Source organism: Mesoplodon mirus (assembly GCF_964341445.2).
Source record: "Mesoplodon mirus genome assembly, chromosome: 3".
In the NCBI taxonomy this organism is placed as follows: domain Eukaryota; kingdom Metazoa; phylum Chordata; class Mammalia; order Artiodactyla; family Ziphiidae; genus Mesoplodon; species Mesoplodon mirus.
Genome location: NC_138978.1, coordinates 120,486,389 through 120,501,547, shown reverse-complemented (window position 1 = coordinate 120,501,547; position 15,159 = coordinate 120,486,389). Strand labels below are relative to the sequence as shown.

Sequence of the window (15,159 nt, the reverse complement as noted above, 5' to 3'; positions counted from 1 at the left end):
ATGACCTGAGACCCTTAGATGACAGGAAAGTAGAGAATGTGCTCTTTGTCCAGATTTGTTTTGGGGAGAGGCCCCTTTGGGCCTGCTCTGACACCCCCAGCCCAAGCTACTCAATAGCACTGTCAAGGGGAGGCAGAGACTCCTGCTGAAGGGGAAGGCAGTGAGGTGGGTGAACGCCCTCTGCAGCAGGCAGACGGATGAGAGACGACAAGTGAGGTGACGCCCCGACCCACGCGCTCATCCTTAACAGCTGTGTGTGTGAGTTTGGGTCTGTACTCAGGGCCTCTAACCTGCTCTCTGTGTGTCCTGCCTGGCTGAGGACTAACCCACCTCCGCTAGGGGGGTTCCAGGTGTCCCTGGGTCTCTCTGCAGTGAGAAGAGCCTTCTTCTCATTCTCTGGGCCAGAGCTGGATCCCAAAGCACTCCAGCCAGCATACTTCCTTGGTGGGAGTGGCAGGCATGACTCCAGGGGGTTCCAGAGCAGAGAGATGGAGCTACTGGCCCAAGGACGCACAGCCCAGAGGCTAGAGGAACCCTGGCCTGCCCTCCCAGGCAAAGTGAGTCCAGGGTAAGGGATCACCCTGGCCTGACCCTGTCTCTCCATCTTCTGTCTAGTCAGCTGTCCCGGCCCCCAACTTTGCCATGCCCGTCACGGTGCCCGTGTCCAATCAGAGCTCACTGCAGTTCAGCAATCCCAGCGGCTCCCTGGTCACCCCTTCCCTGGTGACGTCATCCCTCACGGACCCACGGCTCCTGTCCCCCCAGCAGCCAGCACTACAGAGGAACAGTGTGTCTCCCGGCCTGCCCCAGCGGCCAGCCAGCGCAGGTAAGTGATCTGGTAGGTGACGTGGCAATGAGGTGTGGTGAGACTTTGGGATTCCATTTTCCACAGTGACTGTTTCCCTTCACCCGCCATAGCACTCTCCCATGTATGTGATTCCAGAGGGAAGGGACTGTGACTCCCAGTGAGTCCAGTTCCCAGGACTCACTCTGGAAGAGGGTGTCCCGTCGGCTTATGGTTCTCTTTTTCCCCCAGGGGCCATGCTGGGGGGAGACCTCAACAGTGCTAACGGAGCCTGCCCCAGCCCTGTCGGTGAGTAAAGCTGCCCTTCTGCCTGGGGGAGGGCCAGGGTCTGCCTGCTCGGTGGCCTCAGGTGTTCCAGGGACTGAGAGTGACCTAGATTAGGGGAGAGGAAGATCCCAGGGCCTGAGCTGGATGTAGTGTCTGAGGATTTTTAAGCCCCTGGATTTTTTTTTGTCTGTAGCAGTGATTGGTGTGGATGATTGGCAGAGATGTAGGCTCAGGGAATTCTGGGCAAACTCTGAGAACTGACCAACATTTCTAGTTGGAAGAGAGGTTCCAGATTTTTCCAGTTCAGTAGCGGGGGGCGTCTGGTTGGGATCTGGAAGATACGAATATCTGACATTGGCGACAGATAAGAGGCGCAGACTCACACGCACTTACACACGTACGGACATTTTCTCACTCTTATGGAAATATCCAGACATTAGATGTGCACTTGTAAGCACACGTCTATGAACCACAGAAGAAAGGCTGCTCGCTCCATGCCACCCCGCCCCCCCAGCAGCTGACAGCCCCTCCTGCCCTGTGCCGTTGTCCGGCTGGTGACTATGACTTCGAATGTCACCATTGACGTCACCCCAACATTCCTGCCATTCCCAGAGTGATCCGGGAATTGGGATGGAGGCAGCCACATACTTCCAGGGAAGCAGTGTGCTCTCAGGGCAGAGGGCAAGGTGATACTTCTGACGTTGGTCACCCCCACATCTCTGGGTTTTAGAGTTCCCCAGCTTGGCCCCAGGAACCACGTACTACCTCCTTGGCAGCAGTTGTGTAAGGGGGCAGGAAATGGGGGGAATGGGTGAATACCCCTCCCTCTCCAAGGAAAGTTCCAGTGAAGTGCCTGCAGACCTTAAGGGAACGGTGATACTTCTAGGCCCTCAAGCGCAACACGTAGAAAGTGGTTGCGTGGCCCTGGAGAGGTCATCGCACCTCTCCCAACCAGCGGTTGGCAGGTGTTTCCTCGTCTGTAAACAGGGCTAATGATACATGTCCTGTCCGTCTTGCAGGGTTAGTGTGAGGGTTAAATACGATGATACGCGTGTGAAGGCCCTGTGTTGGTTATGGAGTGTGGAACAAATGTAAAAGATGGTTATTCTGCTTGTTGTTACCAGTCTAATTTTGGTGGCAGCTATGTCATCAGTCCCCCAGTTCCAGTAACACCAGCACTGCAAGTGAATGGCTCGTCTTTTTCCCAGAGCTACAGTCATCTTGTCACGGGCTTATCCAAATCCCAGCATCCCGAGCTCAAGGCGAGGGGAGCGGTCTGAGTGGTTGATTTGCCCTCGTGACCGGGATCCACACTGAGTCTCAACTTCCAGGCTGCCACCCTTCTCCAACCTGCGTCATTATGGGCCCAGTTGGGGGCAGATGCTGGACTTCCTGTCGTTGGAGACCAGCTCCTACTACCCAGTCCCATCACATGTAGCTTAGAGGCAGGGGGATGAACCCAATGATTGAGGAGTAAGGAGTGTTCTCTCCTTACTCCCAAGACCAGGGTGGTTTTAGGGGAAAATGAGAGAACTCAGTAGCCACTCAAAGTCTGAACATGGCTTTGAGAAGTTCTGGGTGACAGGAGTATTGGTTTGGGAGCAGTTAACAGGGCTAAGTGGTGGGTCCATGTTTTTCCTTTTACCCTCATCTCTTCACCTTTCCAGGGAACGGCTACGTCAGTGCCCGGGCTTCCCCTGGCCTCCTCCCTGTGGCCAATGGCAACAGCCTAAACAAGGTCATCCCTGCCAAGTCTCCGCCCCCACCCACCCACAGCGCCCAGCTTGGAGCCCCCAGCCGCAAGCCTGACCTGAGGGTCATCACTTCCCAGGGAGGAAAGGGGTTAATGCATCATTTGGTGAGTGGGGTGTCTGGACCGAGGGCCAGGGGCTGGGGAATGGGAGAGTGGGGAGCAGTAGGGTGGGAGGACAGAGCTGACCTCTAGCAGGAGAGAGAATCAACAGTTAGGACCTCCCTAGAGAGATCGTGGAATCGTGGCTTTTTATGAGCTCTTCCTTCCCGAAGGGCCTTACAAGAGGTTGGAACACGGAAGTACCAGTCTCAAGGGCGGTAAAAAGGGACAGGAGGTGGGAGAGAAGGTTCCCTGATGATGATAGGAGGATGATCAGAGGCATTTGCCTTTACAGCAGAGGGATGAGGATTAGGCTGTGAGGATATCCTAACTGGTGGGCATTGGGATATAGCATCTTCTGGAAGTCAGTCAGGACAGTGAAGAGCTCTGCCCTTCTAGGCTGGAGAGCCATCCTGCTCCGATGCAAAGAGGTAGACGGCATGGCTGTGGGGGCAGGGGCGTGAGGGGAGGGCAGGGGCCAGAGACTGAACCATCCCCTTGGTTTTATTTCTGCTCCCAGACTGAGGACCATTTAGATCTGGTAAGTGAGGCTATGAGATGTTTGCTGTGGCTTTAAATTCTGGGTTAGCCCATTGCTCTGCGGTCCCCCAGCATGGAGTATGTGTGTGCCTTTGTCCTTTCGCCTGTGTGTGTAGTGTGTGGTGTTTGTTTATCTGGTTATTTGCCAAGAGCTATGCTCAGTGCCAGGTGGGATGGAGAGATGAACGGGGTGGGGGCGAGGGGTTCGATGCATGTGTAGGTACCTGAGTGTCCGTGGATGTTTTCATGGGATGTTGCGTTCATGCAGACACATCTTTGTGTGTGTGTGTGTGTGCATGTGCGTGTGTGCGCACGCGTGCACGTGCGCCAGTGGAGTGGGCCTGCCTCAGGCCTCAGAGGTCCCATCTCAGTGTATCCCTGGGTGCCTGGATTAGGCCCTTGGACTGAGGGTTGGACTGCGCTTGCCCTCTGACTCTACTCATGCCCACCCAGGACAGGGACCTCCTTAGGAGGCATGCCAGCCGGACAGGAAAGTCGGTTTTCTAGGGAAAGCTGAGGCCCAAGGCAAGGCCAGAGTTGTCCTTGGTCAGGGGCTTCCCTGCTTCCCTCTCTCCTGGTGCTCCCTCCTGCACGCAGCCTGTCTTACAGACACTCAGAGGCATACGCAGCGCTCTTCCTCTGTCACACATATACACGCTTACATCCTCACCCTCAGCCAGGAGTGGGGCGGGGGCTCCTCCCTCCCGAACTCCCTGACGGGAGGCCAGAGAGGCTGGAAAAGGCAGGCAGGCTTTGGCGGCCAACACGGCGGCAGTTACGGCCCCAGCGTGGAGTTGGAATAAACAAGTGACTCAGCGGCAGATGGAGCTGACAGCCCCACACACGTGTGTGCGTACACGCAGGCACACGCCACGCCAGGCCCTGCATTCCCCTCACAGATGCCAGCACACTTCTACCAGGGCGTGTGCTGCAGTGTGACGGATGGAGGGTAGACTCTACGGGGACTAACCAGGAGAAGGATGGAGACAGGGCCCATGGCTGGTGTTGGGGCCCCAGGGCCAGCATATGTACTTTCCTTTTCGCATGTGTGTAGGCATCAGTGAATCTGTATGTGCATGTCTCCATGGATCTCAGTGTCTCTGTGAATGCACCAGTGTGTGTTTGTGTGTCTGCGGGGCCTCCATGCTGAGGCATCCCTCCTGGGCCTTGAGATTCAGGGACCCCAGCTTATCCTTGGAATGGGGGGCCTGGGTAAAGCAGCCCTCCCATTTTCCGCCTCTTGACAGACTCTTTTCTCCTGCAGAACAATGCCCAGCGCCTTGGGGTCTCCCAGTCTACCCACTCGCTCACCACCCCAGTGGTTTCCGTGGCAACACCGAGTTTACTCAGCCAGGGCCTCCCCTTCTCTTCCATGCCCACCGCCTACAACACAGGTGAGTGTTCATGTGACATGTAGCTGTGTGCACTTGGCCTTGGGGCACAGGAGGGACCAGAGAAGGAACACGAGGTATTCTCTGGGGGATGCCCCAATCTGAGGAGGGCCATTGATTTGGGGTAGCCCCTACCTAATTAAGGTTGCCAGATTTAGCAAATAGTAACATCGGATGCCATTCACATGGTGATGGTGTTACTGGAACTGTCTCAAAGACATACTTGTGCAAAAATTATTCATTGTTTTGTCTGAAAATCAAATTTAAGTGGGTATGAGTATCCCTTATTTTTAAATAGGACCTAATGGAGAGGGAAAGCCCTGTCCTTGGGGAGCTCCCATCTGAGGTGGGTTGAGCAGCTGGGTGACTCGGGCTGACCAGGGTCGGGGGGTGGGGAGGGGAGCATGCCGAGGTCAGCAAGGCTTCCTGGAGGAGAAGAATGAAGGAATGAGAGAGACAGACAGACAGAGAGAGACAGGGAGGCTGAGGAGACCCGAGAGGAAGCATGGTCAGGAAGATTTATCCAGCTTCCTGGGAAAGCCAAGTAGGGACTCCAGGGCGGGGCGAAGGAGGAAGAAGGGGGTCTCTCACCGTGATGTTGGCTTGGTGGAATGATGAGGGGGAAAGGGAGGAGGAGGTCTGATGAAAGTTGGGGAGGGGATCTGAAGGTGAAGAGTCACTTGGAGACATGGGAGAGACCTCTGGGTAGAAAAATTCAGAAAGGACACCCGGTGCTTGGGCCGTCCTGGGTCCCCAGGGCTGTCCTGGCCTCTGTCACCCACTCACACCCTCCCAGGAACAGTCTGTGACATTTTCAGCCATCCTTGCCTGCATTCCAAGCTGCTGTGTCAGGAAGGACTTCCCAGTGCGGAAATGCCTTGTCACCTTGTTTCAGAGCATCGATGTGGCTGGGAACCTGGTCTGTTTCTCCCACTGAAGAGGCTTCTGATGTTCCCCAGCTTTTCTCACCTGTGAATGGCTTGCATCAGGGCTGTTCTGTGGTGAGATCAGACTAGACCAAAAGACCCCTAAACTACCCACTCCCCAAGCCCACATTCCAGAGTTGAACCATGCTAGGTAGGTCCCAGACACCAGTACAAATACCCACAAAATCCCACCTCTTCCCTGTGTGTAAAAATCCAGAACCCAACCCTGTGTGTGGGAAAGCCCTTTGGGGCAGGTAAGAGAGCTGGAGGAACCGCCTCGTGTTGAGAGGCCAGACCGTGGCATGTGGGTCGGTGTCCAGATTTTATCACCTAGGTGTCTTGTGAAGTCCCTTGTCCCTTGTGTGTGCTCCCATGTGTGTACCCACTCCCAAGTTATCATGTCCTTGGGCAGCTTCAGAGAGGACTGCTTCAGATGGCCGCACCTTCAGGGGCCAGTAGGAGTTCTCATCTGTGAGTTGTGGGTGGACAGGAGGTCTCTGAGGTCCTTCTAGCCCTACCAGCGGGGGCGGTTGGTAGAGGGCAGCACAGGCCACTTTTCAGGAGCTGCTGTTTATTTGGGGATCCCATGGTGGTGGTTTCCTGCCGTCTTCTCAGGTCCTCCGCCAGTCTCTGTGAAGCAGGAGGCAGGTTAGTGGGTGTCAGTGAGCCTGCGACAGGCGCTCAGCAAGACCAGACTTTAGACTCTATTTGACAGTCTGGTGTGAAAGCAGATTCTGACCCTGGGCCTGCCGTTGGAGCCCTGCTGGGAAGTGTTTGGGCTTTCTCACATCCTCTCAGAAACCAAGGGCTCCAGTTCCTCTTGCTGCAGGAGTAGTTAAGCAGACCTCGGTTTAAACGGCAGGTGTTTTCAGGTGACCCTACGTATATAAACAAATCCCCAATGAACGCATTGCTGTTTAGTTGTTCACTATTTACCGTGCTTGGCCCCAGTCCAAGTTCCGGCTGGGGGTGATCTGCCTATGGTAATATCATGGATAAGGGACACACCTGGCCCCTTATTGACACTGGCTGCAGAGGTCTGGCTTGGTCACTCTAGGAGAAGACCGAGGGGCCTGCTGGGGAGCCAGATCTCCAGGTAGACAGGGCTGGAGTGTGGTGGGAAAGTGCAAGACTGGGGTTTGAGTCCCTGCCATGCACTGGCTGGGGGACATTGGGCAACACTGCACTGTTCAGGGTTGGTTTCCTTGTTTGTAAAGTGAATGCTGTAAATAGTTGGTCCTAGGGGCCCCTGTCTGCCCTTGGTCTGCTTTTTAAATGTAAGCATCTCAAAACTCCTGGCTAATTAACATTGTTATGAGACCAGAGGCAAGCGTGGACCATCTATAGAGTGAGATTTAAAGGTAATAAAAGAAGCCTGGGGTCGTGTCTTAGCTCTGCCATTGGCTTTCTCTGTGACCTGGGGAAAGTTCCTCAAACTTGAGGCTGCAAGTCGCCTCATTTGTAAATTAATAATAACAGCAGGTAAATCTTTTGATTATTTATCATATGCCAGACACTGTTCTACATACTTCGCGTGTATTAACGTGCTCAGTCCTCATAGCAGCTGAGTGATGCAGGCAGGATTATTGCCTCCAGTTTATGGACAGACTAAGTAACTCGCCGAAGGTCGCATGGACTGTAAGTGGAGGTGGCCAGGAAGTTTGACCCCATCGCTCATGCCCTTCACCTTACCGTTCTGTTACACAGATAATCCTGTCTTCCCTGAGTAAAGACAGAGGGCTGGAGCAGATGGCCCCTCAAGTAGGAGCAAGTGGTGTAGCATTGGGAAGACTGGCGGGTGTGCCCTCCTCATCACACCACGGTGCAGTCGGCCTGTGTTCCTCAGGGAAGGCATTTTCTAAAGTGTCCCAAACAGGCTGCAGCATGAAACATAACAGAGCTGTGTAAATTGTGAAACATTTCATGGTTCTGTTTGTTCTGTGACAGTGTAAACATCGCAGTTTCTTCATTAAGACAGAAATTTTGAAAACAACGAGTGCCACCTCATGGGGAAATCCACCAGAACCTTGGCCAGTTGCACCGCAGGCCTGTTTCGCTCACAGCCCCTCTGCTCTGTAGGCCCTTCTGGGCGGCAGATGTGCGTCCTCTGGGTTTGTGGGCACAGCAGCCCGAACGCTTGCTGCTACCTATTCCTACCTGTTTTATGTGTTGACAGTCTTCAGGAGACTCAGGGACTTTGAGGAAGGTGGAATGGTAGTTACAGTCATTTGCTTCAGATGCGCCATTCACCTAGCATTTCCCACCATTCCCTTCTAATCTCAGAAACGCTCTTGAAGACTTGGCAGTTGAAGAGATGACAATTAGACATATATGAGACCTTCCCTACCTACCTTTTTTCCCCTTCCTTTTTATTTTTTTAAAATTTATTTATTTATATTTTTAATTTTGCCTGCTTTGGGTCTTCGCTGCCGTGCGCGGGCTTTCTCTAGTTGCAGTGAGCGGGGGCTACTCTTCGTTGCGGTGTGCGGGCTTCTCATTGCAGTGGCTTCTCTTGTTGCGGAGCATGGGCTCTAGGCGCGCGGGCTTCAGTAGTTGTGGCGCGCGGGCTCAGTAGTTGTGGCGCACGGGCTTAGCTGCTCCGCGGCATGTGGGATCTTCCCGGACCAGGGCTGGAACCCGTGTCCCCTGCCTTGGCAGGCGGATTCTTAACCACTGCGCCACCAGGGAAGTCCCTCGCCTTCCTTTTTAAAATTGACATTCTAAAAGTGATACCTACACATGGTTTAAAAAAAAAAAAATTTAAACACTATTTTTAGAAACCACCTCTCTTTGCATCCTGTTAAAAAACAGCACCTCGTGGTTATTAAGATTTGCGTTGCTTTGAGTGCCATCTTCACTGAATTTGTACGGGCTTATTTGATTATTCACATTTGTTGTTAACAACTCCCCCCACCCTGATAGTCCTGGAGGCGGCTCCCCCATGGGAGCCTCGGTCCTCTCTCCCACTGCAAGAAGCTCACCCGCACTTTCTTCCCCATCCCATGCAGATTACCAGTTGACCAGTGCAGAGCTCTCCTCCTTACCGGCCTTCAGTTCGCCTGGGGGGCTGTCGCTAGGCAGTGTCACCGCCTGGCAGCAGCCGCCGCAGCCACCGCAGCCCCAGCCGCAGCCGCAGCCCCAGCCGCAGCCGCAGCCCCAGCCTCCCCAGCAGCCCCAGCCGCCACCTCAGCAGCAGCCCCACCTGGTCCCCGTGTCCCTCAGCAACCTAATGTGAGTCCCAGGGGATGCCCCGCCAGTGTTGGGGAAGGGGGAGCTGAGGGGTGGGAAGAGGAGGGGCCTCTTGAGAGCTGAGATCCCTCTGAGGTTGTCTGTCATCAGTGGACAGCACGTAAGCCACTAAGTGGCAGCCCTGGCGTCCCCTGTCAAGGCCTGGGAGAGCCATCCTGAGCCTTTTCCCCAGCCAGCCCGGGCTTGGGGTGGGGGGTGGGGCCCTCCCGGCTCTGCAGAAGACGACATGGGATGGAAAGACAACTCATGTGACTTTTCCTTCTTTTCCCTTCACTTGGCCCTCTCTCTCTTCTGCTGCCTCTGTCTCCATCCACTTGCCTCACCCCACCCCCAACCCCCATCCTCTCACTTTCTGTCCTCTCTCACTCCCTGTCGTGTGACCTCCCATCACTTTTTCTGTCCCTCACCTCCTCTATTTCTGTCCCGTGTCCTCCATGCCCACTGCCTGTCTCCAGCCCCGGCAGCCCCTTGCCCCATGTGGGTGCTGCCCTCACAGTCACCACCCACCCCCACATCAGCATCAAGTCGGAACCAGTGTCCCCAAGCCGTGAGCGCAGCCCTGCGCCTCCCCCTCCAGCTGTGTTTCCGGCTACCCGCCCTGAGCCTGGCGACAGTCTCAGCAGCCCGGCTGGGGCCTCCTATGAGACGGGGGACCGGGATGATGGACGGGGAGACTTCGGGCCCACACTGGGCCTGCTGCGCCCAGCCCCAGAGCCTGAGGCTGAGGGCTCAGCTGTGAAGAGGATGCGGCTCGATACTTGGGTACTGTAGCATCACCCCTCCAGTCTGCCGTCTGCTACACCCAGGGACTGGCCCATATGCCCCCAGCCTGTCTCATCTCCTACCTAAGAGGTGGCCAGCTAGCCCTTCCATCAGCCCTTATGGGGCAGCACCGACACCCTTTCACCCCTGCCAAAGGCCCATCTCCCCTCCCTCCAGCATCAGTCCTTCTGCTCGATGACTTCCTCCCCTCAGAGCTGGCCCTGCCACTAGAATCCTGGCCCTACTGGGAGAGGGACGTGGGGGGCACATACCCCGTAGCCTGGGCCATGCCCTCACACCCCCTTCTCCATCTCCTCTCTTCACAGACATTAAAGTGACGGTTCCCACTCCCCTCCTCTCAGCCTCCCTGATGAAGAGTTGACAATCTCACCGCCCACCCCTCCCTGTCCTGGGCTCCTCCCGCTCGACCCCCACTTCCTTTCTTGTGCTCCGTGTCCTGTTGACGGTTACATTTGTGTATAATTATTATATTATTATTATTATTATTATATTTTTTTTAATTTGGATTCTCGCTTTGGAGAGGGGGATGCTCCCATCCCCTCTTTCTGCACCCCCCACCAGTTTCACTGGCTGGGGGGCTCTTTTTTGCGGGAAGGGGGGGACACTTTGCACGTTGTACACATATGCTGCAGGAGGGGGTGGGGGGCCCGATAGGCCTTGGGAAAGGACAGGTGCCGAGCCCTGCATGCGGGGCCCTCCCACCCCATCCCCCAGACAGAGGGAAATAACCAAAAACTACCAAACAACAAAAACCCCTTACAATAGACTGAAACCCCAAAGTCAGCCTCATGGGTGGTTTTGTGTTTCAGGGGGAAAGTGAGGCAGAGGTTCTGAAGAAGGTCTCTGCTTCTCGGCTGTTCCTGTGGCCACAGGCACACGGGGCAGAATACCCAAGCCTGGGCCCCAGAGGCCCCTGCACACACACCACACACTCTCAACTGGTTCCTGTGTGATCTGCACCTCCAAGGTGTGCGGGTGCTGGCCGAGGTTTGGGGCTGGGAAGGCTGCCTGGGAATCGAGGCTGGAGGGGAGGGGCTTGAGGTGGGGCCCCTATGAAGCACAGTTGGAGAGAAAGACAGAAAGCCATGAGGAGAGGGCTGAGGAGGGGCAGAAGGGCTGGGGCAGGGGGTGAATTGGGGGCCCCCTCCCTTCCCCAGCACTTTCTCTAAGATACACAGTGCAATAGCTCCCCGTCCCTCAGTTGACACCAGCCCTGTAAAGCTGGCCACAAAGTGCAGGGAGAACTGGGGAGAGTGAAGTGGCTCAGCAGGAGGCGGCCCCAGGCACCCCGGGGTGCCTGAGGACTGGAAACCCTTTCATCCAGGGACTAGCGTGAGTGAGGGGACTTGCTCTTCCTTGCACGTACACATCCCCAGAGGAGTGGACATTGGGGTGGTGTGTGAGGGTGGGAGAGGGGATGGAGGAGGTCCGCAAAAGGCCTGCCTCCCTTCTTTCCTCCTCGGTCTCTCTCCCCAGCCCTCCTCCCAGCTCCTTCCGCTCCTGACCCCACCTCCCTGCTCTTGGCGCCCTCATTGTCTCGCTACCTCCTGTCCCACCACCCCCAGGCCGCATCCCACCTTCTGTCTTGGCTACTGTAATTGTAAATAGCAACCTTTGGAAAACGTTAGCAGTGTAACAGTCCAGGAAACTGTTTTTTTTTGTTGTTGTTGTATTGATATGAAATGAGATTCTATTTTTGTCAAAGTATATTGTAATAATAATGACTCAAACGGCCCGTACTGTACAGATGAGATTCTTCTGCTGTTGTTCTTGCTCCCCTCCCCTCCCCCCAAGTCCGCCCTCTCTACTGCCTCCCCAGTGGGGGCAGCCAAAGTGTGGGGTCCTGAGACCCCAGGCTGGATCACAGATCAAACTGGAGGGGGCAGGCCCCCGGCCCGCAATCCGCCACTACCCCCTGCCCTAAGGGGCCTGTCCTGGGGTGACCTGGGCAGGCAGACTGGGGCCTGCCCCACTCCTTCACATAAGAAGCCCAGCCCCTCTGCCCAAGGGGTGCAGTGCTCCCTTGGGGTTTCATCCTGGTGGGAAAGTAGAGTTAGACAAGGCCCGGTTTTGTGGTGGGCGACACTGCCTGCCTCTATGATCCAGCCGCTTGCAGTATTCCGACACTTGATGCAGGGAAGGAAACCAGAGCAGAGGGGTGCGTGTGACCACACAGGTACCCGAGTGTGTTTATGAGGGCATCTGGTATTTATGTGTCTGAGTGTACCTTTGTATTTATGTGTGTGTGTGTGTATGGTTGCATGGGTATACCTTTGTGTGTCTCTGAGCCCGTCTGGGCATGTGTGTGTGAATCTGTGTGAACTGAGCTCTGAGGGTGTGTGTGCGCGCCTGAGTGTGTGTTTACAGAGGGACAGATGGCTCTTCTTGCAGCCACACAGCCCTGGCTTCCAGCTCTATGACCCTCCTTCCTGAGCCCCACTCTCTTCTTCCCTGCTGCATCCTCTGTTCTCACCCTCAGCTCTAAATAATATGTTTATACTTCACTTGGGGATCTGGCACTTGGCCCTCTTTGCTTCTCCCTATAGCCCTACCTCTCCCGCAGCTCCATGCACAATTGTTTACCCAGTCCCCAGGCCTTTATACCCAGCTCCCTTTCTTGGAGTACCCTCTTCCCCCCACACCCCCTCCTGCTTTCAGGATGATACTCAAGTTCCTCTTCCTCTCTGCAGCTTTTTACTCACCTGGGCTGTGATCCTTCCTTACAGCTTACCCCGCAACTGCTGATTGGGCACACAGCATGCCCAGTCTTCCTGCACGTTCCTAGAGGGAGTGTCAAGAATCAGTGAGACTTGATCAGGACCTTGAAAGAAGCCAGGGTGTAGTCTTGTGCATGCATGCATGCATTCCCAGAGCCTTGCCCAGTGCCTGGCACATAGCCAGCGCTCAACAAATGCTGATTGGGTGAAAGGTGAATGATAGGTGCTCAATAAACGTTGAATGACTGGCCTTCCCTTCTCAGGCTATTCCCGCCATCAGTCTGCCCACCTTTCTAGGCTGGGCTTGGCCACCATTAAACATGGGGTCGGGATGAGGGCCCCTGCAGTTCACGGTGCAATATTCACCAGTTTTGCCCTCTGCCTTGTAATGGCAAACCTGGCTTTTGATTACCATGTGTGGATGTGTGTGTGTCCTTTTCTCTCTATCCCTGGGAGCAGGGGGTGACCTGTGAATGAATATGTGACATTTCTGCAATTCAGTATCCTGAGGTTTCTCTTGGGGTTAGGTAGGGGCCCCTGGCCGGCCTGATGAATGGGTCTCTGGGAACCCAGACCTCAAGTGGGGACTTCATTTCTTCTTCCTCTCACAAGCCAAATTTGCCTCCACCCACTCCTTCCTCCGAAGAACTGGGCATTTGCCAAAGTAATCACTGGAGTCATCCAATGCCCCTCCCCTCCCCAGGTTTCCCACAGCTTTCAGGGATAGTGGGCAAGAGGACCTCCCACACATACACGCCCCCCCCAGTGGAACACACCATTTCCCCTCCCCCCAGCAGTGCACTCAGTGCAGCGAGACTGACCCCTGACCCTTATCCAGCCCTTCCCACCTTGGACAGGAAGGAAGTAATGCACCTTCTCTTGCTGATTATTTATTTGTTTGGAGAGACAGAAATGATGTAAAAGTGTATCTAGAAATATCTATATCTATATATTTTTAACTGACTCTTTGGAATCCCCTGGGGTGGGGTGGGGGGTGACATTAGGCTTTCACGGAGGGGAGGAGACATGGAGCCTGGGAACGCTTCATCTCCCCTCTTGCCGCCTCTCCATCCCCTAAGCAGTTGGTAGAAGGAATGGGATTTGTAGCGGGGGAGGGGGGCTGGAGTGTCATACGGAGAATCTGGATTCTCTCTGTCTTCCCCATTTCAAGTCCCAGAGGGAAGGGGGGAGGGAGAGGGAGGGGAGACAGGCCCAGAGGTGCCCCACCTCAAACCCGACAATCACCCACACTCCTAGGGCTCATCCTGGGTCCTGGGGAGGGCGAGTCCAAGTGTGTGACTGTTGATTTGTTTTCAGTATTTCTTTTTGTGCTGTATGGTGATGCTTTCTTAGTATTCTACACAATAAGAAAAGACAAAGTCCTCGAGATTCTTATGAGTTTTGTTTGAAAACTCTTTCACTATATTTGTTGTAAAGAGGTTTACTATTAAAAGAAAAAGAATACACGTTTCTGATACTCCGGCCTGGGTTCTGGTTTCTTTGGTGCGGTCGGCTGAGTCGGGGAAGGAAGGATCGTGTGGCCCTGCCAGGGTGGGAGTCCAGAGCTCCGCCTCAGCAGGAAAGAAGGGCGGTTAGCCTGCCGGGCGGACACTCACGATGTCTGAGGTGGGGTTTTCAGGTGAGAATTTCTTCCAGGTGCTCTGGTCAGAAGCTGAAGCAGCCTCAGGACTCAGGAGGGTTGTCTGGTTAGAAGCCAGAGGAGGGATCCTGGGACACAAGAAAAACAAATACCACTCAAGGCCAGGTCAGGAACAGATGGAGTGTGCGTGGAGGAGGAGTGTGATAGAGGACCTTCAGCTACGGAAAACTTTTCCACGGCAGAAAGTTGCCCAGGCACTCTGTTAGGCACAGATGGATTCCACCTTCACGGCCCCCACAGAGTTCCCTCCCAAAGGGGCAGCTGCCCTACCTCTCCCTTCTGAAGTGCCCTTTAACAGTGCCAGGAGACTCTCCCTGCCCTCCTCACATACCCCAAAGGACTTCCCCACCCGGTGCCTTTCTGCAGAGGCTGGCAGGGGCTGGTGGCTCTTGCTCCCGAAGCCGTGTGCCCTGCACAGCTGTGCTGTAGGGCAGATGCAGGGGCTCTGGAGGGAAGTGCACAGGGAGGGCCTGGCTCACTACTAACAGGGTTTGGCCACTCTTCTGTACTAGGCCCATGCTAGGTGCTGCAGAGGCAAAGATGGAGTATGAAGGGCCCACATACGATGGTGGCGACAGGCCTGCAAATGCCTAAAATCCACAAACCGTGGTTTTAATGCTTTGGTTGCTGCATATGCAGGCACATCACAGAATGTCTTCATTCCTTGGATTCCTCATCGGAAAACTGCGGTCATCTGTGCCAGTCCTGCCTCCCTCTCAGGGTCATTACAGATTTTGCTTCACTTCTCCCTCAGCTGGAGCAGAGGTGAAAGATGCTGAGCAGGAAAGGGTTAAGAAGGTACTATCGCCCGGATGAGGTTCCCCTGCTGGCTGCCTGTGACTAGAATAACCCTGACTAACACAAATCCTGAGCAAAACCTCTCTCCTTTGCACATCTCACACACTCAGACTGTTTGGCCTCACCCCTCCTTCTCTATAGGCATCGGCCCCTGATGTCCTGAGTAGGCAT

At 54.9% G+C, this 15,159-nt stretch overlaps 1 protein-coding gene across 3 annotated transcripts in view; it reads left to right on the top strand.

The window, feature by feature from the left end:
* MEF2D (myocyte enhancer factor 2D) overlaps positions 1-11,548 on the top strand; it is a 31,696-nt gene extending 20,148 nt beyond the window's left edge. For all 3 annotated transcript variants that reach the window (XM_082615976.1, XM_082615974.1, XM_082615975.1), the window contains 7 exons: positions 616-826; positions 1,037-1,093; positions 2,740-2,930; positions 4,729-4,858; positions 8,790-9,012; positions 9,486-9,792; positions 10,119-11,548. In XM_082615976.1, the coding sequence (XP_082472102.1) occupies positions 616-826; positions 1,037-1,093; positions 2,740-2,930; positions 4,729-4,858; positions 8,790-9,012; positions 9,486-9,792; positions 10,119-10,130 (1,131 nt within the window). In that variant the 3' untranslated portion in view covers positions 10,131-11,548. The remainder of the gene's footprint in view (positions 1-615; positions 827-1,036; positions 1,094-2,739; positions 2,931-4,728; positions 4,859-8,789; positions 9,013-9,485; positions 9,793-10,118) is intronic.
* Positions 11,549-15,159: the final 3,611 nt, after the last annotated feature.